We start from the raw sequence: 24,124 nt of genomic DNA, 5'->3' as shown, positions 1-24,124 counted from the left end.
GCGAGCGCAACGGTTGTAGTCGTCTTCGTCGTCGCAGTCGCAGTTAGTTTCAATGAAATGAATGCAAACAGAAGAAGTCCACAAAAACAGTGCAGTGACTGAGTTACGAATTTTTTGCGAAAGTGTGTTCGAAAAATTAACCGTTTGCTAAGTAACGGAATTCAAATTTGAATTTAAAGAGAAGAATTACAAAATAAACGAAAAGTGAAACTAAAAAAAGAATAGAAATTGTGCAAATTTCTTGCGAAACATAAAGAACGGCACAAAGATTTTGCAAAAATTTATGAAAGAAATAAATATAAAATGATATAAAAATATTTTCGGAAAAAATATATTTTTTCTGTTTCATGTAAAAAATTGTATATATATAAAAAAATATGTGTTTGTGTTGAAAAATTATAAAACTTATATTCATAGGTATTTTGCAAAACCTATTACTTTTATTTCATTGTATTATACCAAATCGAAACTTTTCCTCTTAAACATGGAATACGATCAACGTGTACCCTGTATTGAAGGTACCACCGATATGTCCTGTGATAAGTGCCACATTTGTGCCAACTCTAAAACATCATTGAAAAATACCAACCTCTATAAAGGCTACTACAGTTCACCAGTGGATTGTCCAAAAACGGATTTACCCAACCTTACAAATGACAGTTGGACAAAACAGTTCTTCAGCAGCAACAGTAATAGCATCAGCAATAGCATCAACGGCAGCAGTGCCTTGACTTTGCGTCGCATTTGTATACTTCTGCTTGTGGCTAGCCTATTTTCGTCTGCCGCCGGCTGTGGTCCCGGTCGAGGTATTGGTGGACCACGTAGAAAACGAAAGCTAACACCTTTAGTGTTTAAACAGCATGTACCAAATATGTCCGAACAAACTTTGGGTGCCTCCGGCGTCAGCGAAGGTGCCATTCAAAGGGAATCGGCCAAATTTAAGAAATTGGAATTTAACAATAATAGGGATATAATATTCAAGGATGAGGAGGGCACAGGAGCCGATCATGTTATGACAAGGGTAAGTCAAGGAATTTATGGTTATATTTTTTCAAAAACAAAATAAATAAATATTAGCTTTGTAGAGAGATAAAAGAGGAATTGAGATGAATGCTGAAAAAAATTTGTACTAATTTCAAAGATATGAGCCAAAGATTAGCAAACTTAATTTAAAGAATATCAATTTTCCAACTTTTAAGTAAACATTCCATTTGGTGAAAAATATTTTCCTTCATTTTAAGTTTTTTTATTCTAAATGGTAGATATTTTAAGGTTGAGATGCTAAGTTTAAAGTAAGAAATTTTCAAAAAAATTAGTGATTGACAGTCATCTATGAGGTAAAATAATATTCAATCAGCGATCAGCGTTTGAAACAGATGGTCATGTCCGTTAGTAAATAGGATATTAAATTTTAATAAAGCTTCTTTGTTTTAAAGTGCTGGTTCTTTGGCTTTAAAAAATTTAGTATTTATAGAAACATTTTTTCAAAATTTTGTATTCTAGAAAATTTTGTCAACATCTATTTTTTAAAGAAAATTTTGTAAATTTTTATAAAATTTTAAAAATTTTTTAAAATTTTGTCAAAATTGGGTTTTTAAAGAAAATTTAGTCAAAGTTTTATTTTCTTAGAAGAAAATTTCAATAGTTTGTTTTTCTATAGTAAATATTTTTAAAATTTTTTTAATAATTTTTAATTTTTTTTTCAAAATTCTGTTTTTTTGGAAAATTTGTTTTCTTAGAAAATGTTGTCCAAATTTTGTCTTATAAAAAAATTTGTTTTACAATAAATTTTTAAAGAAAATCGTGTCAAAATTTAGTTTTTAAGGAAATTTTTTTAAAATTTATTTTTTAAAGAAAGTTTATTAAAAATTGAATTTTCTTAGAAAACATTTCCAATATTTTATTTTTCTGAAGCAAATATTGTACATTTTGTTTTAAAAAAGAAAAATTTCAAAATTTTGTCAAAATTTAGTTTTCATAGAAAAAAAAAATTCAAAATTATGTTTTTATAGAAAATTTTGTCGAAATTTTGTTTTTTTAGAAAATTTGTCAAAATTTTGTTTTTTTAGAAAATTTTGTCACAATTTTGTTTTTATAAAAAATTTTGTCAAAAAGTTGTTTTAATAGAAAATTTTTTCAAAATTTTGTTTTCATAGAAAATTTTGTCGAAATTTTGTTTTTATAGAAAATTTGTCAAAATTTTGTTTTTATAGAAAATTTTGTCAAAATTTTGTTTTTATAGAAAATTTTGTCAAAATTTTGTTTTAATAGAAAATTTTGTTTTAATAGCAAATTTTGTCAAAATTTTGTTTTTATAGAAAATTTTGTTTTTAAAGAATATTTTGTCAAAATTATGTTGTTATAGAAAATTTTGTCAAAATTATGTTTTTATAGAAAATTTTGTCAAATAGAAACTTTTCTCAAAATTTAATTTTTATACAAAAATTCATCAAAATTTATTTCTCAAAAAAAAATGTTGTCAAAATTTTGTTTTTTTTATGGAAAATTTTGTTTTTATGGAAAACTTTGTCAAAATTTTGTTTTTTAAGGAAATTTTTATATATTTTTTTGTTTTTGTTTTTTATTTCTATTGGTTTAATGTTGTCAAAATTTGATTTTTTTTTTAGAAAAATTTGTGAAAAATTTGTTTTTATAGAACTTTTTTTCAAAAAATTAGCTTTTTTCGAAAATTTTGTCACAATTTTGTTTTTATAGAAAAAATTTTCAAAAAAAAAATTGTCAAAAATTAGTTTTAATGAACAACAAGTTAGTTTTTATAGAAAAAATGTTCAAAAAAAATTTTTCATATGTTTTTCATTGAATGGAAAGCATTGAATATGATCTCAAGCTGGATTATGTTCGAAAAATCACGAAAAGATTTTAAAGATCAAGTTTAAAATAAAAGAGCATATGCAGCCAGACCAAATTTTGTTTTTATAGAAAATTTTGTCAAAACTTTTTTTTATTAATTTTGTAAAAATTTAGTTTTATACAATTTTATGTAAAAATGTATTTTTTTTTTTAGAAAATTTTGGCAAAATAATTTTTTTAAAAGAAAGATTTTTCAACTTTTTCATTGGTCACATCGCATACAAAGTAAAATAAAAATACCTTGTTCTCTTTTATAGAAAATTCCAATATTTCTCCACCATCATAATGGGGCTCCACCATCAATTCATTCCCATTAATTTCTTGCATTCTATTTTTTTCTTGTTGCACTCAATTGCTGCATTAGAGTTCATTATTGTGTATTTAACTCACTCGATTGGCATGGATTTTTTATGCTATTTTTTACTATTGCAATTTTTTTTTGTTATTATTTTGCTATGGTACAATAAACTTTATGACTAAACAAACTTGCAAACGACACCGTTTTTATTTGTTTAACTTAACACTTGTTTACAGTTTTAGTTTCTTGCTTTTTTTGTTTTTATAGTTGTTTGCTAAACTTTGTTGTCACATTTTGAAAAAAAAAAATGGAAGAAATGTATTAACAAATGTAGCAACAACTGCAAGCAGTTTATGGCTGTGCGTATTGAGTTATTGAATATTTGCTATTATCTGGAAAAAAAAATTATTAAATTTGTTTAAACTAATTGAACATTTTGTAATGAAAAAGCAAAACAGATGCAAGTCTCTAAATTGAATGTTAGCTCTCAAAAACACCTGTAAATAATAAGTGTCAAATTATAACAAATTGAATTGTAGATGAAATAAGAAAAATATTAAGTCAGCAAAGCTGAATTAGGTTATCTATAGGAAAACTTTAATTCAGCCCAGCTGAATTAGGTTTTCCAAAGGAAAACTTCAATTCAGCCCAGCTGAATTAGGTTTTCGAAAGGAAAACTTTAATTCAGCTTAGCTGAATTAGGTTTTCCATAAGAAAACTTTAATTCAGCACAGGTGAATTAGGTTTTCCAAAGGAAAACTTCAATTCAGCTTAGCTGAATTAGGTTTTCTATAGGAAAACTTCAATTCAGCTTAGCTGAATTAGGTTTTCTATAGGAAAACTTCAATTCAGCTTAGCTGAATTAGGTTTTCTATAGGAAAACTTCAATTCAGCTTAGCTGAATTAGGTTTTCTATAGGAAAACTTCAATTCAGCTTAGCTGAATTAGGTTTTCTATAGGAAAACTTCAATTCAGCATAGCTGAATTAGGTTTTCTATAGGAAAACTTCAATTCAGCTTAGCTGAATTAGGTTTTCTATAGGAAAACTTCAATTCAGTTTAGCTGAATTAGGTTTTCTATAGGAAAACTTCAATTCAGCTTAGCTGAATTAGGTTTTCTCAGGGAAAACTTCAATTCAGCTTAGCTGAATTAGGTTTCCTATGGGAAAGCTTCAATTCAGCTTAGCTTAATTAGGTTTCCTATGGGAAAGCTTCAATTCAGCTTAGCTGAATTAGGTTTCCTATGGGAAAGCTTCAATTCAGCTTAGCTGAATTAGGTTTTCTTCGGGAAAACATAAATTCAGCCCAGCTGAATTAGGTTTTCTATAGGAAAACTTTAATTCAGCCTAGCTGAGTTAGGTTTTCCAAAGGAAAACTTTAGAAAAAGGAAAACTTAGGTTTTCCATAGGAAAACTTCAATTCAGCTTAGCTGAATTAGGTTTTCTTAGGGAAAACTTCAATTCAGCATAGCTGAATTAGATTTTCTAATGGAAAACTTTAATTCAGCTTAGCTGAATTAGCTTTTCTGTGGGAAAACTTTAATTCAGCTTAGCTGAATTAGGTTTTCTGTGGGAAACTTTAATTCAGCTTAGTTTAATTAGGTTTTCTTTGGGAAATCTTTAATTCAGCCCAGCTGAATTAGGTTTTACAATTTATGTTTAAGTTTTTTCTATAGAATAATCAATACCACCTGTTCACATGGCATTTAGACTAACTAGTAGAAAAAAATTCTTGAAATCAAACCTCCCATTACAATGCAAAAGCAGTTGTGATAATTATTTTGCCCTTATCAGTGGTCATTTTGCTATCAAATAAATAGTTGCCATAATGTTGGCATTACTTTAATTTAGTGTTTTCATGATTAAATGGGTGGTCAAGGTAGTTAGAACTATTACCATAAAATCATGTCCCGCAAATAATCGTTAAATACCTCGTTAATTTTTTGTTTTTATTGATTAACAATTATTAGGAAATCGTATGAATTCAGCGGAAAATGATAACAAAGTGGAATAGTTATACAAGTACTGCTAATAAATAATAATTTAAGAACTCAATCTTTATCATATAGCCTTAGGTGCATATTTTGTTGCTTCTTTCAGCAGCGATTTGTGTCAGTGTAAAATAAAAATAAACAAAAAAAAAGCTTATTGCTATCTTATCAAAATAAAAAATGCAAAGAGGAAAAAAAAGACAGACACTAGGCGAGAAAGCGGGAACGTAAGCATGTGCAAGTTCTCGGAGTAATAATAATGTTTTTGTGCAGTACAGTAGCTTTGTATTATGGCACTTATAGTTCATATATAACTTTTTACAATAGAAACTATATTTATAAAAATGTTATTTAAGGCAGTAAAAAAATTCTCAGGAAAAATATAAACTAAAGATTTATAGTATAACTCCCAGAGTTTATGAGGAACGTGCATCCTTTGAAAAAAATATTTTTTTTTTACCTTTTTGTTTCTTTTTTTCTACAGTAGTTTTAAGTAAGCCCTTGAATTTGCTACACTTCCTCATCATAATATTAAGTTTCATAAATATTTGTTTGTTTCATGTCATAGCGACAGTGTGAAACCGTTTGACATCTCGTCAGTGCTTTGACGAACAATAGATATGGGCCCAATTTTCCCTAGTCAAGGTTATGGCGGGGTTTGTTGTCCAACAAACAGCCAACTGCCAATTGCAGCAGTAGCACTTTTCTTTTGGTCCAAGGTCAAAAGTCACACGTCCAGTGCCAAACAATCAGTCAGTCAGGATAGGCAAGTAGCTGAAACTGTAACAAATCATGTTTCGTTTCATTCCATTAAAATATTTGCTTCGAGGTCGCCAATAATTGCCATCACCAATCAGTCACTTTTCAGTTCCTTAACATTATTTCAAATAACATCAACTGCCATACAGGCTTTTCCAAGGCCAAGTAGAGTTTGCGCCCTGAGGTCAAGGATGCCAGCAAACAAAACTGTTTAGAAAACAATTGCTACCCTCATAACTAGTGTGTTCTAGGTGAGTTCGAGGACACATAGCTACATCAATTTCAATGTCATTGTTGCCAGCAAGTAAGGAGTCAAAACAAATCAAAACAATAAAATAAAATAAAATAAAATAAAATAAAATAAATTAAATTAAAATAAAATAAAATAAAATAAAATAAAATAAAATAAAATAAAATAAAATAAAATAAAATAAAATAAAATAAAATAAAATAAAATAAAATAAAATAAAATAAAATAAAATAAAATAAAATAAAATAAAATAAAATAAAATAAAATAAAATAAAATAAAATAAAATAAAATAAAATAAAATAAAATAAAATAAAATAAAATAAAATAAAATAAAATAAAATAAAATAAAATAAAATAAAATAAAATAAAATAAAATAAAATAAAATAAAATAAAATAAAATAAAATAAAATAAAATAAAATAAAATAAAATAAAATAAAATAAAATAAAATAAAATAAAATAAAATAAAATAAAATAAAATAAAATAAAATAAAATAAAATAAAATAAAATAAAATAGAATAGAATAAAATAAAATAAAATAAAATAAAATAAAATAAAATAAAATAAAGTAAAATAAAATAAAATAAAATAAAATAAAATAAAATAAAATAAAATAAAATAAAAATAAAATTAAATTAAATTAAATTAAATTAAATTAAATTAAATTAAATTAAATTAAATTAAATTAAATTAAATTAAATTAAATTAAATTAAATTAAATTAAATTAAATTAAATTAAATTAAATTAAATTAAATTAAATTAAGTTAAATTAAATAAAATAAAAGTAAAAGTAAAAGTAAAAATAAAATAAAATAAAATAAAATAAAATAAAATAAAATAAAATAAAATAAAATAAAATAAAATAAAATAAAATAAAATAAAATAAAATAAAATAAAATAAAATAAAATAAAATAAAATTAAATAAAATGGAATAAAATAAAATATCTTCGGTAGGGGCTATAAAAAGGAGGCCCCTTATCATTGAGATTAAGATTTGAATCGGACAGCACTTTGTGATATGTGAAGAGGAGTTTGCTCCATTTGCATAGTAGAATGTCCATGGGCAAATTTGTTTTTTTTATTTTTTTTTTTAATTTAATTTTTATGTTTTTTTTTTTTTAATTTTCAATGTTAGTTTTGTAATATTAAATTAAATAAAATAAAAGTAAAAGTAAAAATAAAATAAAATAAAATAAAATAAAATAAAATTAAATAAAATGGAGTAAAATAAAATATCTTCGGTAGGGGCTAAAAAAGGAGGCCCCTTATCATTGAGATTAAGATTTGAATCGGACAGCACTTTGTGATATGTGAGGAGGAGTTTGCTCCATTTGCATAGTAGAATGTCCATGGGCAAATTTGTTTTTTTATTTTTTTTTAATTTAATTTTTATGTTTTTTTTTTTTAATTTTCAATGTTAGTTTTGTAATATTACCCCTCTTTCTTTCGACTTTCAATGAAAAATTGTTGCCAGCATAACTGGCGTTAAATACCTTTGTTGGTGATAAATGATCCTTGCAAGTGTTTGTCTTGGCGATTATTCAACGCGCCAAACGTCACATTCTTTGCATAAAATAACCAGGCGTTTGTCTTGCGATTCCTGGGATTGTGCCTGCTCTGTGGCTAGGGAGAGAATAATAATAATGATGCTCAGTTGGCTCAAGGCAAAAATTTATGGGTTTGCAGCAAATGAAATGAAACCAAATGCAGCTGAAGGCTAAAACTGGCCAAATGGAGCAAATGCATGAATGAATGAATGAAAGAATATTTTTTCAAGAATTTTCTGACACTGACACATACAGCCGCATGCTTTCAGGGGCCAACATCATTTATCGACAACAATTTGTTAATGATTATTTGCTCCATAAATCATGGTACCCATAAGCGTGGACCCACACAAAAAAAAAAAAAAAAGCACTGGCCCCCCTAAAACCGCTTTGGCTTAATCAATTGAATTGAATTTTTGAGTCTTTGGCCGGAGTTTGGGTCACATAGCCACAAACAATTTAGGAAATCTTAAATTTCATGTTGTATTACATGCAACATGGAATGGAATTCAATGTAATTCGATATTTATTTAGTGGAGAAGGTTTCATCGCTTTGAGTGTTTTTAAGCCCTTGTCGGGGTCTTGCTATTCAAAAAACAGAAAAGGAAACTACCATCTCAAAACTGATGTGGTATCAAATCAAATAAAAATCTTTCATAATTTTTTTCTTTTGGTTTTTTGTGATTTTTTCTATCAAATTTTTGATGGAATTATGAAGCTGATGATGAGGATGATTAGGAAACACAAGCATCACACATCAACATCATAATGTCAGAACAAAACAAAAATCAAACAGCATAAAATGTCAAAATATGATCCTATTAATACTAGAGTAAACCCTTATGAAAACAGACACAAGAAGGAGTAAAAGAATTTAGAGTCCCAGAACCTCCCCTCTCCCTCCCAAAAAACAAACCTTCCCACTGTTGTGAGATAAGCTTAAAATGTGATGATGTCAGTTTTAATTTGTCCATAAATGCTTTTGACATCGCTTAACTGTAGGATAAGATCCATCACACAAAAATCTAAATCAAAACCGCGAAACCAAGACAAGAAGACCAACATCTAAACACTCAGTATGTGGCGTTAGCGGCCATTTACCAAAAGCCTACGTGAGAACCCCTTTTCATATGCTTGCCATTGTTTAGAGTCCATAAAACCATAAAATTAAGAAAATAAATAAACAAATCACAAAGGGGCCAACATAAAATTAATCTCATTTCAAAGCTGTGGCCCTTGATGTTAAAAGCATTAAAAAATTAAGAATTGTTTTTTTTTTCAATACACAATTTATCAACAAATCCATCAAAAAACGGTATCATAAAAAAAATTCGCAGACATTTGAATACGACTGTAGAAATGTGATTTCAATATGCGTTTAAATGGGAGGGAAAAATATTTTGGGAACATTCTGTCATAAAATTTGGGAATTTCCATATGGTGGGTACCCTAGATCTAGGATTTTAAGAAAAATTCTGGGCCAGTCCCCAGTGGGTATAGGATTCACATTGGTGATACTTTGGTCTCCTTTAGAGCAGAGAATGTTCCATTAGCTAAAAACACAAAATACCTGGGAGTTTTGCTGGACAGGAAATTTAACTACAAATCCAACATTTAGGAAAGGGCAACAAGAATGGCAACTCTTGTCCTATACATCTGCAAGAAAGCCAATGACTAAAGTTGGTGGGTTTAAACCGCTATCATGCAGTTGCCAGACCTATAATTCTATATGGTGTTGTAGTCTGGTGGACAGCGCTTCAAAAAGTCAACCTAATGATCCATATCCAAAAGTTGACTTGTTTGTGTATCAAAAGCCGCTCTGAGTACGACACCATCTCTGGCACTGATTTTAAAGCTACACCTAATGCATCTGGACGTTGTGGCTAGACAAATTGCTGCAACCATTGCCATGAGGCTAAGGGAGCTTTTTCTATGGTCATGCGGCAGCTACGGACACTGGGCTATACTTGATACAATTCCCAATGTTCTAGGCAGTGTGGATTAAATATTGCCAGAGTCACTTTTTGAGAGTAAAGTTGGACCTCGAACCGGACCAAGCTGAACATCTGATAGAACCAGGAATAATATCCCTGAAAATAAAAGTTACATAGAATTCTACGAACTACCTTACACATTTCAGGGCAACTGTAAACTCTGGGTATGCCTCCAGCGACATGTAAGCTGAGTCTTAAGGATCAGGCCCGAAGTACAACGAATGACAGATGGTCACAAAGAAAAACTCCAAAATTATGTGTTCAAGAGGTCAGACACTCTGCTGGCTAGAACAGAGACATTGTTTCCGTTATGACAAGTCATTATCTGATCGCAGAATATGCGGATTGACTAAAGGCTGCTAGTAGAGACTTCGTCAGAAGTTGTGAGGAAGAGGGGACTATAGAACATTTAGTGTGTGTTTGTCCCACACTGGCAGGCTGAAGGTTATCATGTTAATTTGGCATATTTTCAAATTGACTTATAAATTTTTACAAAACATTGTTTTAGCAGAATTGTATCAAATGATGAAATTATCTACATCGAATTTCACTATGAATTGCTGAAGTAAAGAAATATAGAAATATAATATATCTTACATAGCATTAAATGGCAAAGTGAAACTTTGTGGTACACTTTGTTGGGCACTCAACGGCGACAAAACGTATATCAATCGATTATTTTTCTGTAGATGGGCACAATATTTATTAGAACAAATTTAATAAAATACTTTAAAAGTTATTTATAGTTAAAGTTCACAACACAATGACCAAACTTTGCCCCAGTCGTTGTACATGAAAATGTAATTGTGTTAGTGAACAATTTGCCAAATCACAACAACATATTGTTGTGGGAGAATTCCGTTATGCCTCCGAATGACAATAACACTGAGCTTAAGTCGTTGTACATGCAAATGTAATTGTGTTAGTGAACAATTTGCCAAATCACAACAACATATTGTTGTGGGAGAATTCCGTTATGCCTCCGAGTGACAATAACACTGAGCTTAAGTCGTTGTACATGAAAATGTAATTGTGTTAGTGAACAATTTGGCAAATCACAACAACATATTGTTGTGGGAGAATTCCGTTATGCCCACGAGTGACAATAACACTGAGCTTAAGTCAGAGAAAGAAAGAGCGTGAGAGTAAGAGAGATCAGTTAATCGTAGTAGAGACCATACGTCAACGCGAGAAAACTTTTAAGAGTTACAATTCAATAATAACAGAAAATCATCAGCATATATGGAACATATGTGTATACGTGAGAGAAATATAGTATGGAAGTTCTCAAGCATGGTGGGTGGAAGGCTTTTGATATATTACATGGAGATAAATGAAGTGTTAGACTTTCTTTGTTGTATTTTATTTGGAGGTAAGCTAATGGTTTAACATGAAGTTTGTTTTGTGAGAGGGAGGGAGTCGTGTGTCATATGAAATGACAATTGGACAAGAGGGTTTTAGAGTGCGATTTACGATATCACAAATGGGCAAAGTTAAGACTATATAGTCATAAATCAAGGGATATTTCATACATTTTGTATGAAACAACCCGAATGGAATTATTTGCAACTTTTTATACAATCGCAAAAAAAAAACACTTATCTCTTACAAAAAAAGATTAAAATGAGAAAAAAAAACATATAACTATAATTTCACATTTTTACCTTATATGTATAAAGGTAAATAATTGTAACATAAATTTCGGTTTGCGAATTATAACAAAGAAGAACCGACAAAAAGTTGTGTCTCGGAAGCGAACAAGTATAGTCTTCGAGTGTCGCTTTTTTACGATATTACGAAAAACACAAAAGCTCACCCTTTCTTTGGTGAAAACTATTGTATATCTCTGAAGAATCGCTTCTACAGTATTTGGTTTTATTCGAAGATGATTTCATTACAAAGTCACTTCTACAGTATTTGGGTTTATTTGAAGATGATTTCATTACAAAGTGAGAATAATACCTTCGTGTCAATGCCTGAATATCTATGTATAAAGTGTTTGTATAATGCATGTAATGGACTTAGTAGAATGGGAAGAATAGTGAAATCAAAAATGTTGTTGCAAATAAAAATCTCCAAACGTTAAAAAGAAAGTCAGTGCTATATTTTGCAGTGTGTAGAGATGAGGAGCCTTAGGCAAGTCGCAAAATGCGATTTTAGATTTTATGGGTTATAAGTGGCATTCGACCTTTGAGTGTTTGGAGTAGTATTTAATAAATAGTGACAACAATTAGGGTATGTATGTATTTTATATTTTTAAAATTTGTGGAGTATATGATCGAAACAACTACATGTTAGGATGATGATGTCAATAGTAGAAATATTCTTCATGGAATTTATTATGGGTCGCCCAAGAAAAGAGATCTGTAACTGTTATATACATCATTGCATATTTATTAATTATTATTCTGTATTATTCTAACTCCACTACAGGATGGAGATATATTAGCTTCTTTATTATGTTTGAAGTGATCATAAACCAATATAGTGATCTTAAACCGTATAAGATATTATATGTACTTAATTGCCATGACATTCAACAACTTTATAGTGATGTCCGTCCGTCTGTGTAGTATTTCTCCATATGAATACAGTCATTCGCTCCAAATTATTGATATTGACCGTTTGGAATTATGGAAAATTGTCTATGATTGATGCAGTTGTTTCATTCAATATTGCCACATCACCCTTTGTATTCCAATTGAGAGTATATCCAACTCAAAATGTTGAGAAATTGTATTAAGTCACCCAGATCTAACTCCATTGTCTCGCGCCAAGGCCATGAATAAACGCAAGACTGAGGGCAGGCATAATTTTGGCATAACGATTTTTGCTGTTTAATTCAACTTTTAGCTTCATAGTAAGTGGATTTGTGGGTGGAAGGAATTGAGAACTTGTAGAGTATTTTCCACCTCCGTTCTTTCGAATACACAAAATAAATCGTCCACGTATTTGGTCAGAAATCTTGGGTTTGTTGTCATTTTCTCAATTGAAGCGTCTAGTAAGGTTTCCATTACAATATCGCCGATTATCGGAGAGATGGGCGAACCCATTGGCATGCCTTTCTTTTGCTCTTGCAATATCTCATCATAAGTAAAATATCTAGAATGCTTTATGCATAATGTCAACAATTCTTTAAAAAAAATCCTTTGGTATCTTTGTGTGCTCCTGGATGTCATTCCATTTTTCAGTTATAGTATTTATGAATAAATTAATCGGTATGCTTGGAAATATAGACACAATATCGAAAGATATTAATACCTCATTGTCTCTGATTTCCTTGTCTTGTCTTTTTTGTTGTATTGTAAATCTCTAGTCAACTTATTTAATACGTCTGTTCGATATTTCGATAGTCCATATGTTGGGGATTTAATTGATGAATAAATCGGCCTGAGTGGTGTTCCCTCCTTGTGGATTTTGGGTAAGCCATAAATTCTTGGAGCAATAGCGATATAATTCGTCAACAAACTCTTGTTCATTATGCTAATTATTGTATTATATTCATATTGAATAGTTTGTCTACTAATTTGTTGTTTTTTGCCTGAAGTCCTGAAGTGGGATCCCTTTTCAGGAGTTTTTATGTACATATATTCCCCAGTATGCCTCGCATTTTTGTATCGTAGTAATTTTTTTGCAATTCTACGGTACCTTACTAATTTCGCCAGCATTGCAGAAAAAATTTTCTCGTCAGGATTTGAACTTAATTCCCTCTTACTTTCTGTAATTTTAATTTATTTTTAATTTATCTTTCTACAAATTTACTTCTTCCTTTAAACTACCTGTTTTCCATCGAAATTCCCCCAGTTCCCTAATTAGGGGTTTCCATTTTTGGGGTGTGTCCAAAGAGCTCGTTTAATTCAATTAATTCTTTTGAAATCATTCAAAAACTTGAACAGCCTAAGCAAAAAAAATATAACAAAATCTTGCCTTAGCTGATATCCTTACCCTCCAATTTCTGCTCTTTTTTTTCTTTCATCTATCGTGTTAACCAAATTGATTTTGTTCAAGCTAAATTATATTTATCACCACAAATTGCTTGGTGTTGCAAAGACAACAGCAATTCATAAATCATAAGCCGCAAAAGAGTTTATGGAGGCAAAGCCAAAGACAAAATCAAATCAGAAGTTAGAGCGTCGAAAAAGTTTTGATTTCGTCCGGGCATCTTGGGTAAGAAAAAAAAGATCGAAATCCAAAGACAAGCTAAATTTTGTGTTTAAGGCCAGCTGACAGATGATGCCTTAGCAGACAGACAGACAGACGGAAGGAGCAAAGACAGACATGCACACGTATGTACAATTGTATTTGTTTTGTTTTCCTTAATTCAGTTAAGGATTTGGAGTTTCATATAAACATGCTTATATGTGTGTTTATAATTAATAATAATCTGCCACAACAATAGCAGGCAAAAGCGCCAACAAGCGTCAAAATATTCGTTTTTTTTTTTTGGATATCTGATTTGTATGGTAAGTGGTGGACCCATTAAGTCCTATAAGCAAAAACACCAGCCAATGATTAAAATCATCTTGTCGTGTGTATGCCTTCTTCTTTTTTTTTATACCCCTTTCTGGTGGGCATGAGGCAAAGAGATCCGTCAACACAAAAAGTCACACGGATTCAGAAAAAAAAAACAGCAGAAGAGCATCATGATATCAAGAATACAGCAGAAGGGGCAGCAGCAACCAAATAGGATTAAATGTTGCCTCAAAAGAAAAATGACAACATGCAATCTAAAGCCGATAATACGTTGGTACTTCTTTACAAAACCACATTAACCAACAAGGCAAAACTTGTCAGGGTGCCTGGTGGGGAGGAAGGCAAGTATGCAGTACACCTATATAAATCCCAGAGTCTGGGGCTTTTAAACCAGAATGTATGTATGCTGTTTAATCTTTGCAAATCAAACAAATGCAATTCTTTAGAAATTTTATATGGGACTTTGTGTTAAACAACAAAGAATCTGAAAAAGTAACAAAGCCCAAAAATGACAAGTTTTCAAAAAATTTGTGGTCAATGGTTTTATTGTCCTAAATTCAATTAGGATTATTTTGGACTTTATGTGTCCAAAGTGTCCAAATTGCCTCATAAAAAAAAAATATTGAAATAAAACTCCAATAAATGGCATTTTTATGAGATCAATTGCCATTCCTCTTCAGCATTGTGTATGCTGCCAGAGAGATTCAATTAAATTTGATTTTTGTTTAGAATTGGTTTTTGTTTTTATTTTGTTTTCATTCTTTGCCACTTTTATTAAGGCACAGTTTTTGTTGCGTTGTTTATGCCAACCGAGCTTCCCGAGCAGCAAAATTGGATTTGAAAATCAACAAATGATCTTTTAAGCAAATAAACATTCATTCATTAATAATATTTTTTCCAATAATTGATTGTTGACTAACTGGGCTGGCTGTCTTTCGTTTCTCTTCGGCATTATTTGGTAAACAAATATTGTGAGAGAATAATTGTTTGAATCATTAATTTGAAACTCATTGGAATTACACTGTGATGCAAAAAAAAAAAATTAATAATGAAACCGGGTTCAGAAACAGTTTACATTTTAATATACAATAAAGTTGAATCTATACTCATCGACAAAAAATTGCTGAAAATAGCAAACACTGTCTGCTGAATATTAGTAGTTAATTTTGCTGATATTGTAGTAGTGGTTCTGCTATTCCAGCAGTAGTTCAGCGATTTCAGAGCAGCAGCAGGCTGGCTGCTGAAAAGTCTGTTGTTTGCTGAAAATTACTGCTGCTGAAAAGGACAAAGCTTTAGAAATATTGTTGGAACAGTTGGAAGAATGTATTCTTCTGTCCAGCGCGTAATAACTTCAAAGCCTCAGCCTGGGCGTCCAAAAAAATTATCCGTTAGAGAAGAGCGCAAAGTGATTAATATGGCAAGCAACAACCCTCGTATAACATCAACCAAAATTGTTGAAAATATTAAAACAATGTTTAAAAAAAGCATCTGTGCCGAAACTGCCAGAAAAATATTGGGTTGCCCAAAAAGTAATTGCGGATTTTTCATATAGTCGGCGTTGACAATTTTTTTCACAGCTTGTGACTCTGTAATTGCATTCTTTCTTCTGTCAGTTATCAGGTGTTACTTTTAGCTTGCTTTAGAAAAAAAATGTAAAACAAGTATATTTGATTAAAGTTCATTCTAAGTTTTATTATAAATGCATTTACTTTCTTTTAAAAAATCCGCAAATACTTGGGCAACCCAATATTACATAGAGCTGGATTTCATGGAAGAGTTGCTCGAAGAAAGCCGTATATTTCAGTCATAAACAGACAAAAGCGGATTGCATTCTCTAATACTTTCATCAATAAGCCTCCTGAATTCTGGAAACAAATTATTTTCTCCGACGAGAGCAAATTCTCTATTTTTGGCATTAAAGGTCGGCAAATAGTGTGGCGCAAGTCCGGGACTGAGCTGGAAAAACAAAATTTAGTTGGAACGGTGAAGCACGGTGTGGGAGTGTATGGCAGCTAGTGAAGTGGGTCAATTAGAATTTATTGAGTCCAAAATGGATAAATGGGGTTATCTCAATATTTTGCAAAAAAAAATTTGAAACCAAGTGCTGCTAAACCAGGGTTAGCAACGACATTTTGGTTCCAACAAGATAACGATCCAAAGCATACATTGGAGGTTGTTAGGCTTTGGCTTCTATATAACACTCCAAAGCAGCTTAAAACACCACCCCAATTACCAGATCTCAACCCCATTGATCATCTTTGGGATTTATTGGAGAAAAAAATTCGTCAGCACGTTATAACCAGCAAGGAGATGTTACGAAGTGTCATGCAGTCAGAATGGGCGAAAATAACATCTGAGGAAACAGAGAAATTGGTGAACTTCATGCTAAATACACTAAGTGCAGTCTTTAAACAACGTGGCTATCCTACCCAAATATTAGGAATGTGTTAATATGTTTTTATTTTGTGTTTAAATCGCTCTAGAGTGAAAGTGCTTAACCAAACTTAGAATTTTGTTTTTGTATTTTAATGTTAGAAATATGAAGAAAAAATTTATGTAAAAGAGTTGATTTAATTTATAATTTTATTTTGTGTTATTTAACCAATCATAAAAGTTTGTCAGGTGAACGCAGACTTTATGGGCTATGTGTATACTTGCCTTAGTCTTAAAGTCATTGTAATGAATTAAATTGATTGAATTATTGTGAATGACTGAAAGAGTACTTAGAAAACATAGAATTTTCAAAAAAAAGTAACTAACTTGGCAAGTTAGGCTTAAGAACTCGTCTACTTGGGCGTTATATTGTCTCAGTAGTTTGGTGGACTGCTATGGAGAAAAAGTGCAACATAAGGACATTACAACAGGTTCAGAGAACATCTTGGCATAGACAGAGCGATGAGGACCACGCCCACTAGGGCACTACAGATTTTTCTAGATATCCGACCCATTGACATACAGATTAAGTGTGGGGCAGCCACTGCGATTAGGAGACTTAAGGCGATGGGAGAATGGATTGAGGATGGGAGCAGCTCATACCATCACGGTATAATCGAGGCGACGATAGGAAACCTGGAAGGATGTGGAGAGGTTTCCGATCGGATACCTGAGATGAACCTTGAAGTCGAGTGCGAGACACTGCTGCCATCGGCACAGTCTTGGATTGCCGGAACCCTAGTATTGCCATCTGGAAGATCATGTTTACACAAATGGATCAAAGCTAGAGTACAAAGTGGGCCTGGGGGTCTACATTGAGAACCCAGGGACTGAGATCTGTTTAAGACTGCCTTACCATAAAACGGTTCTGCAGGCGGAGATCCGGGCGATCACGGAATGCGTGAAGTGGTGGAAGTCGAGTGTGAACATCCAGGACGGTAAGGTCACGAACAGTCTTGCAGTGTAAGAAGGACATTAACGCCTTCTCTGAGGATGGGAAAATCCGCATCGCTTGGGTGCGGGATCATAACGGAGTAAGGGGAAATGAAAGGGCAGACGATTTGGCAGTGAAGGAAAGAAGACTGCCGTCAATAAACATGGTTAACGCTAAGCCTTTCGGGTCGACGTAGTCCGAGTTGAGGGAGTGGGCGACGAATGCGCATGCAACATTGTGGAACAACGAAACGTTCGGTAGGACGGCGAAAATCCTATGGGGGGGGGGGATCCAGATCGTGAGAAGAAGAGGCTATTACTGAAAGAAAGCAAGAAGGAGGTCAGTATAGCTATTGGTATCATAACAGAACACATAGGACTTCGCACCGATATGCGCAAAATCGGTACGGAAAGTGATAGCATGTGTATGGCATGCGGGGAAGATGATGAGACGTGGGAGCATTTCTTTTGTTATTGCCCGGCTTTCGCGTCTACCAGCACTTGGGTGGAGACACAATACCAAACATGAACCATCTTAGGGGAGTGGTATTGAAAAACATTAGGGATTTTGTAAGTAGCATGGAATTCCTAACTGAAAATTTTCTTTTTAGAGGTTATTTTGTAGTTTTTAGAGCGTACAACAAGCCGATTACTGGCTTGGGTGTATGCCCATAGTGGCATGGGGCGGATTAATATCTGCACCCACTTTTCAACCTAACCTAGCTTTACTCCTTCGAAAGTTTTTTTTTTACTCCTTCGAAATTTTATTTTTATATATTTTATTTTGTTTTATTTTATTTTATCTTATCTTATCTTATCTTATTTTATTTTATTTTATTTTATTTTATTTTATTTTATTTTATTTTATTTTATTTTATTTTATTTTATTTTATTTTATTTTATTTTATTTTATTTTATTTTATTTTATTTTATTTTATTTTATTTTATTTTATTTTATTTTATTTTATTTTATTTTATTTTATTTTATTTTATTTTATTTTATTTTATTTTATTTTATTTTATTTTATTTTATTTTATTTTATTTTATTTTATTTTATTTTATTTTATTTTATTTTATTTTATTTTATTTTATTTTATTTTATTTTATTTTATTTTATTTTATTTTATTTTATTTTATTTTATTTTATTTTATTTTACTTTATTTTATTTTATTTTATTTTATATTATTTTATTTTATTTTATTTTATTTTATTTTATTTTATTTTATTTTATTTTATTTTATTTTATTTTATTTTATTTTATTTTATTTTATTTTATTTTATTTTATTTTATTTTATTTTATTTTATTTTATTTTATTTTATTTTATTTTATTTTATTTTATTTTATTTTATTTTATTTTATTTTATTTTATTTTATTTTATTTTATTTTATTTTATTTTATTTTATTTTATTTTATTTTATTTTATTTTATTTTATTTTATTTTATTGTATTTTATTTTATTTTTAATTTATTTTATTTTATTTTATTTTATCTTAAACTTTTTATTTGTTACATTTTCTTAATAAGTATTTCTGTTTGCTTGTGTAAGCCTGTTTTTTTTGTTTATTTGCACTTGACCCACACGCTTTGCGATGATTCAGAAAAAGGGGGGTTGAGTTTAGCATTTGGTGTGATTTCTTTACGCTAAATCAGCTGGACTTTGGATTACAAAAGATGTTCTGGGCAAAGCCACAAAAACCACATTAAAGTGTATTTAGCGCCCTTGATTTTTTTGTTTTCTACAAAAGATAACAAAAACTAAAAAACAAAACAGAAAAGACACAACACAATTTACACAACTTAGGGGCAAAGTCTAAAGTTACAGCCAAAAAAAGTTGCATCCAACGAAAGGCACCTGCAACAAAAATAAAACCTAAAGCCCCAGAGTATGTAGAGTATAAATCACAGTCATGGCGACTGGGGGTTGATTTTGGTTTACTTGGGAATCAAGTGACATTTTTCAGTTGTTAAAAAAAAAGAATTGAGGTATCGCAGTCATTCAGTCAGTTAATCGATCGAGAAGTTGAGTAATCAGATATTTTATATCCTTTTTTAGCAAATTTATTAGGTACAATAAACGGAAGCGAAAACTTACAAATACGGGAAATATACCCTAGCCCTGTTCGAAAGGACTTTGTAGGATTTTATTGTGGCTAGCCAAAGCGTATAAAACAATGGCTTTGGGCGCACGCGGATGTTGCCGTTTAAGCAGTTTATGTGTCATCATAACCTCAAGAAAAAAGAAAGAAAAAAAAGAGCACTTGAAGTGCTGGCGGTGGCATTGGTGGTGGCATAATCAACTCCCCTTGCCATTAATAAATCCTTTTTTGGTGTTTTTGTTGTATGAGGGCTGTAAAATGATCACCTTAACTTTGGTGTGGTATAGTAACGTCTATCGAGAGTGTTTTGTGTTTTTTAACACAAGAACAAGAAATTTTGGTGCTCGTTATTTTTTTTTTTTCTCTCCCCCTTTCAAGTCCTACTGATCACTCGACGACGCACTTAAGCAACGATTTTGTTTCTGATTTTGTACAAATACCGCCACTATTGCCTTAAAACAATGTGTGTGGCATTAGTTGGTGCTAGGTATGCCCTATTGCTGCATATACGATACTTGTATGTTAATAGCACGAGCACAAGTGCCTCACAAACTACCCATTACAAGTATCAGCGATTTCCTGCATTACACTTGTGAACATAGGGTTTTACAACACCCTGGCAAGAGCGAGCGATGGCAAAGTTAAACGTTTTAACGAATAATGAAAACGATGGAAAAAAACGCCAACGGAAAAGATTATGGGGGCCATAAAGGGCAGATCGGACCAAGTAACCCTGTTGTGGCTGTTGTCTGGAGGAGATCTAGAAAATGGCACTTGAAGTGTGCTTGGTTTATGCTTTTTCTCTCCCCCTGATACTTAAGTCGACTGATGATTTGTATGTGTCATTTGTTAAAACAAACAACATTTCAATTTATTTTTTTTTTAACAAAAAAAAAACAGTAAGGAAGTAGAAGAGACTGGGCAAAGTCGACAATATAACTAAACCTATAACAAAAGGTGGATATCAAAGAATGTGTTAAAAAAAAATTTAAAAAAATGAAGTTCGCCAACAATACCAATGGGAAAACTGATAGAAAGACAGATCAGGCTGGTTGGGTAAAAATACCAATTGGTGTGCAAATAAATGGACAGACAGGTGGAAAGGCTTAAAAAAAGATGTAAATACTAATCAAAATGTGTTTGAATTTCTCAAACATGTCCAATGATTAGAATAATAGGGTCACCGTGGCGCAGAGAGCATGTCCGTCTAAGACGCCGAACTCCTGGCCTCAAATCCCGGCTTAAATATCAGAAAAAATGCTGGTGACAAGCTATCTATCCAAAAAACAGGGGGCCCCTTATCATTGAGCTAAAATTTGAATAGGACTGCACTCTTTAATATGAGACACGTATCCCCTGTTCCTCAATGGAATGATAATGGGAAATTTAGTAGCTTAGGATAGTCTATTTCCATGCATACGCTGAACTTCTGGATTCAAGCCCCAAACAATATTTCTTTCGTTAATACTGGTGATATTTGTAAGTGTAAGGAGGCCACCGTAGCGCGGAGGTTAGCATGTTCGCCTATGACGCTGGTTCGAATCCTGCCGAAACCATCAGAAAAAAATTTTCAGCGGTGGTTTCCCCCTCCTAATGCTGGCAACATTTGTAAGGTTCTATGCCATGTAAAATTTTTCTCCAAAGAGGTGCCGCACTGCGGCACACCGTTCAGACTCGGCTATAAAAAGCCCCTTATCATTGAACCTAAACTTGAATCGGACTGAACTCATTGATATGTTAGAAGTTCCTTAGTGGAATGCAATCTGCGAATTGGTGTAGCTATGCGGCGTGCCGTTTGGACTGGTCTCAAGACAGAAGATCCCTTATTATTTACTCACAATTTGTATAGCACTCATTGATATGAGAAAAGTATCCCATATTCCTTGATAGAATGTTCGTGGCAATCAAAACATGAGCAAGCGGGTCAAGTTCTACTCAGAAAAATTAAAGAGAATTACCAGTGGTTTTACTTTTTATTGAGTTTTGATCCCTTCCTTTTGAGGGTATACTGGTGTAGGGTATACTCAAAAACCATGCCCAACGAAAAACTTTATGCTTGCAACTTTTCAGGCTGTCTGCCTGGTGCCATAGCCCCCTCTACCCCTTGTCATATAACTCATCTTCAACTTTTATGGATTACATATCATTTTGGCTACTCTTTGGCATTTCAATTTTGTCTTCCTTTTTGCAAAGTTTTTAAGCAGTTAATGATGATGACCATAATAACAGAATTCAATGTCCACCAACAAAGTCTGGCCAACTGGCTGGCTGGCAGGCAGGCATTTATGTCAAAGTCAAAGAGGCAGATTAAGCCTACATTGTGAAATTCCTCCCTCTTCACCTTGCCGGACCAAAAGTCATAATGAACACCTATAAAAATTAAAATCATAATAGCCCCTAATAAATGGACACACATTAATATGTTTGTGTATATATACACAAAAAAAGTTAATTCTTCAACTATGGCATCACTCATTCATATGTGTATGGCTAAAAATAAAAAAAATTGTTGCTAATGTCATGCATCATTAAGAGAACCACTACTACGGCCTAATGCCGAACAGTAAAAATTCCAACAATTTAGCCAAACATCTGGAGAGAAAAAACCACCATGTAAAAAAGCAGCCAGAAAAAAGTGTTCAATTTTCAATACCACAACACAACCTTCTCTAGCCAGATCAAGTAATGACAGGCAAATCTAGTTTCCTACTAAAGACAAAATGACCAATTAATGGTCGTTAAATAAAGCCAAGATTAAAAACAAATGAAAGAGCAGTGTGTCAAGTTTTTGAGCGAAACGAATCGGAAATACTTTTCACAGTGGATGGGATAACAAAAAAAATTTAAATTCAAATTCATATTGAATATACATAAATATGAAAATAAATTTATATTTACACAAAATCCTCTACGAGTATAGAAGGGGGGATATTTTAATTCGTCATTCGAAAATTGAACAAGTAAGGAAAAAATAGAAAAAATTTAAAGATATTCGCCCTAACAGTCAAAAACAGCGAGAGTCGTTGTCTAGTGTTCGAAGCCATCAATACAACTTCCAATAGATGCACAGAATCGTGTGCATAACATGGCAGTAGTGTAATTGTTGCAGACAAAAAATCTGCCAAATTCCACGAAAACACATGCATTGGGAAAAGTACAGCTAAAAGACAATGTTGGCGAGCGTGGTTAATGTGGAATTCATATTGTAGAGGCTTTTTCGCAATAAATACGATTTGATATGAATTTTGCCTTAACAGGCAAAAAACTTGAAAATGAAATATTCGGCAGAGCCCGACCGGGATTCGAACCTGTGCACACGAAGCAACAGCGAGAGTCGTTGTCTAGTGTTCGAAGCCATCAATGCAACTTCCAATAGATGCACAGAATCGTGTGCCTAACATGGAAGTAGTGTAATTGTTGCACACAAAAAATCTGTCATTATTCGCAAAAACACATGCATTGGGAAAAGTACAGCTAAAAGACAATGTTGGCGAGCGTGGTTAATGTGGAATTTATATCATAGAAGCGTTTTCGCAATAAATTCGATTTGATTTGATTTAAATTTTGCCCTAACAGGCAAAAAACTTGAAAATGAAATATTCGGCAGAGCCCGACTGGGATTCGAACCTGTGCACACGGAGCGAGAGTCGATGTCTAGTGTTCGAAGCCATCAATACAACTTCCAATAGATGCACAGAATCGTGTGCATAACATGGAAGTAGTGTAATTTTTGCACACAAAAAATCTGTCATTAATCGCAAAAACACATGCATTGGGAAAAGTACAGCTAAAAGATAATGTTGGCGAGCGTGGTTAATGTGGAATTTATATTGTAGAGGCTTTTTCGCAATAAATACGATTTGATTTGAATTTTACCTTATTGCTAATGGGATTTTTTGGGTTTATGTCATTAAAATGCTTAAAAGGCCCAAAACCCATTGAAGCGTAGAAAACAAATATTGTTTGAATGTTTTCTCTTAAATGAATATTATGGAAATCCTGATGCTCTTAACCGCATAAAATAAACAACATTTCCATAATGCTTTTCCATCACAATGAATAGGAGAAAAAAGAGACAAAGATAATGGTGGAATGCATCATTTAATAATTTCATTACCAAAACCACCACCATAAGCTGGGCTAGCGGCCGGCAGTAAGCAAATCAATTTGGGTTTTCTTGTTTTCTTTTGTTGTTCCTCTTTTAAACAACAACAGAAAATGTGTTAAAATGTACTTTTGAAATTATGCATTTAAGCGTGTTGGCATACACCAATGCTGTTACTGATGTTATGCCAAAGATCTCCATCAAATCACTTGATGCCAGGGATAAGACCAGGGCTTTTCTTGGGCTTGATTACAGTGTAAATATTTAAACAAAGTTACCTCTTTCTTGGTGCTGTTATTGGTTCTTTTTTGTTTTTAATTTCTTGTTGAAAATCTTATTTTCGAAGCAAACGAGCTGCTGTGGCAGC

The 24,124-nt window shown here is 31.7% G+C and overlaps 1 protein-coding gene across 1 annotated transcript in view; it reads left to right on the top strand.

Annotated features, from left to right (window-relative positions):
* The first annotated feature begins 357 nt into the window (after window positions 1–357).
* The window catches only part of LOC106086713 (protein hedgehog), a 45,723-nt gene continuing 21,956 nt past the window's right edge, over window positions 358–24,124 (top strand). The window contains exon 1 of the mRNA XM_013251489.2: window positions 358–1,021. Coding sequence (XP_013106943.1) covers window positions 485–1,021 — 537 coding nt within the window. The 5' untranslated portion in view covers window positions 358–484. The remainder of the gene's footprint in view (window positions 1,022–24,124) is intronic.

The sequence above is a fragment of the Stomoxys calcitrans genome, chromosome 2, assembly GCF_963082655.1.
Source record: "Stomoxys calcitrans chromosome 2, idStoCalc2.1, whole genome shotgun sequence".
Classification (NCBI taxonomy): domain Eukaryota; kingdom Metazoa; phylum Arthropoda; class Insecta; order Diptera; family Muscidae; genus Stomoxys; species Stomoxys calcitrans.
This window is presented reverse-complemented; position numbering and strand designations above follow the sequence as displayed.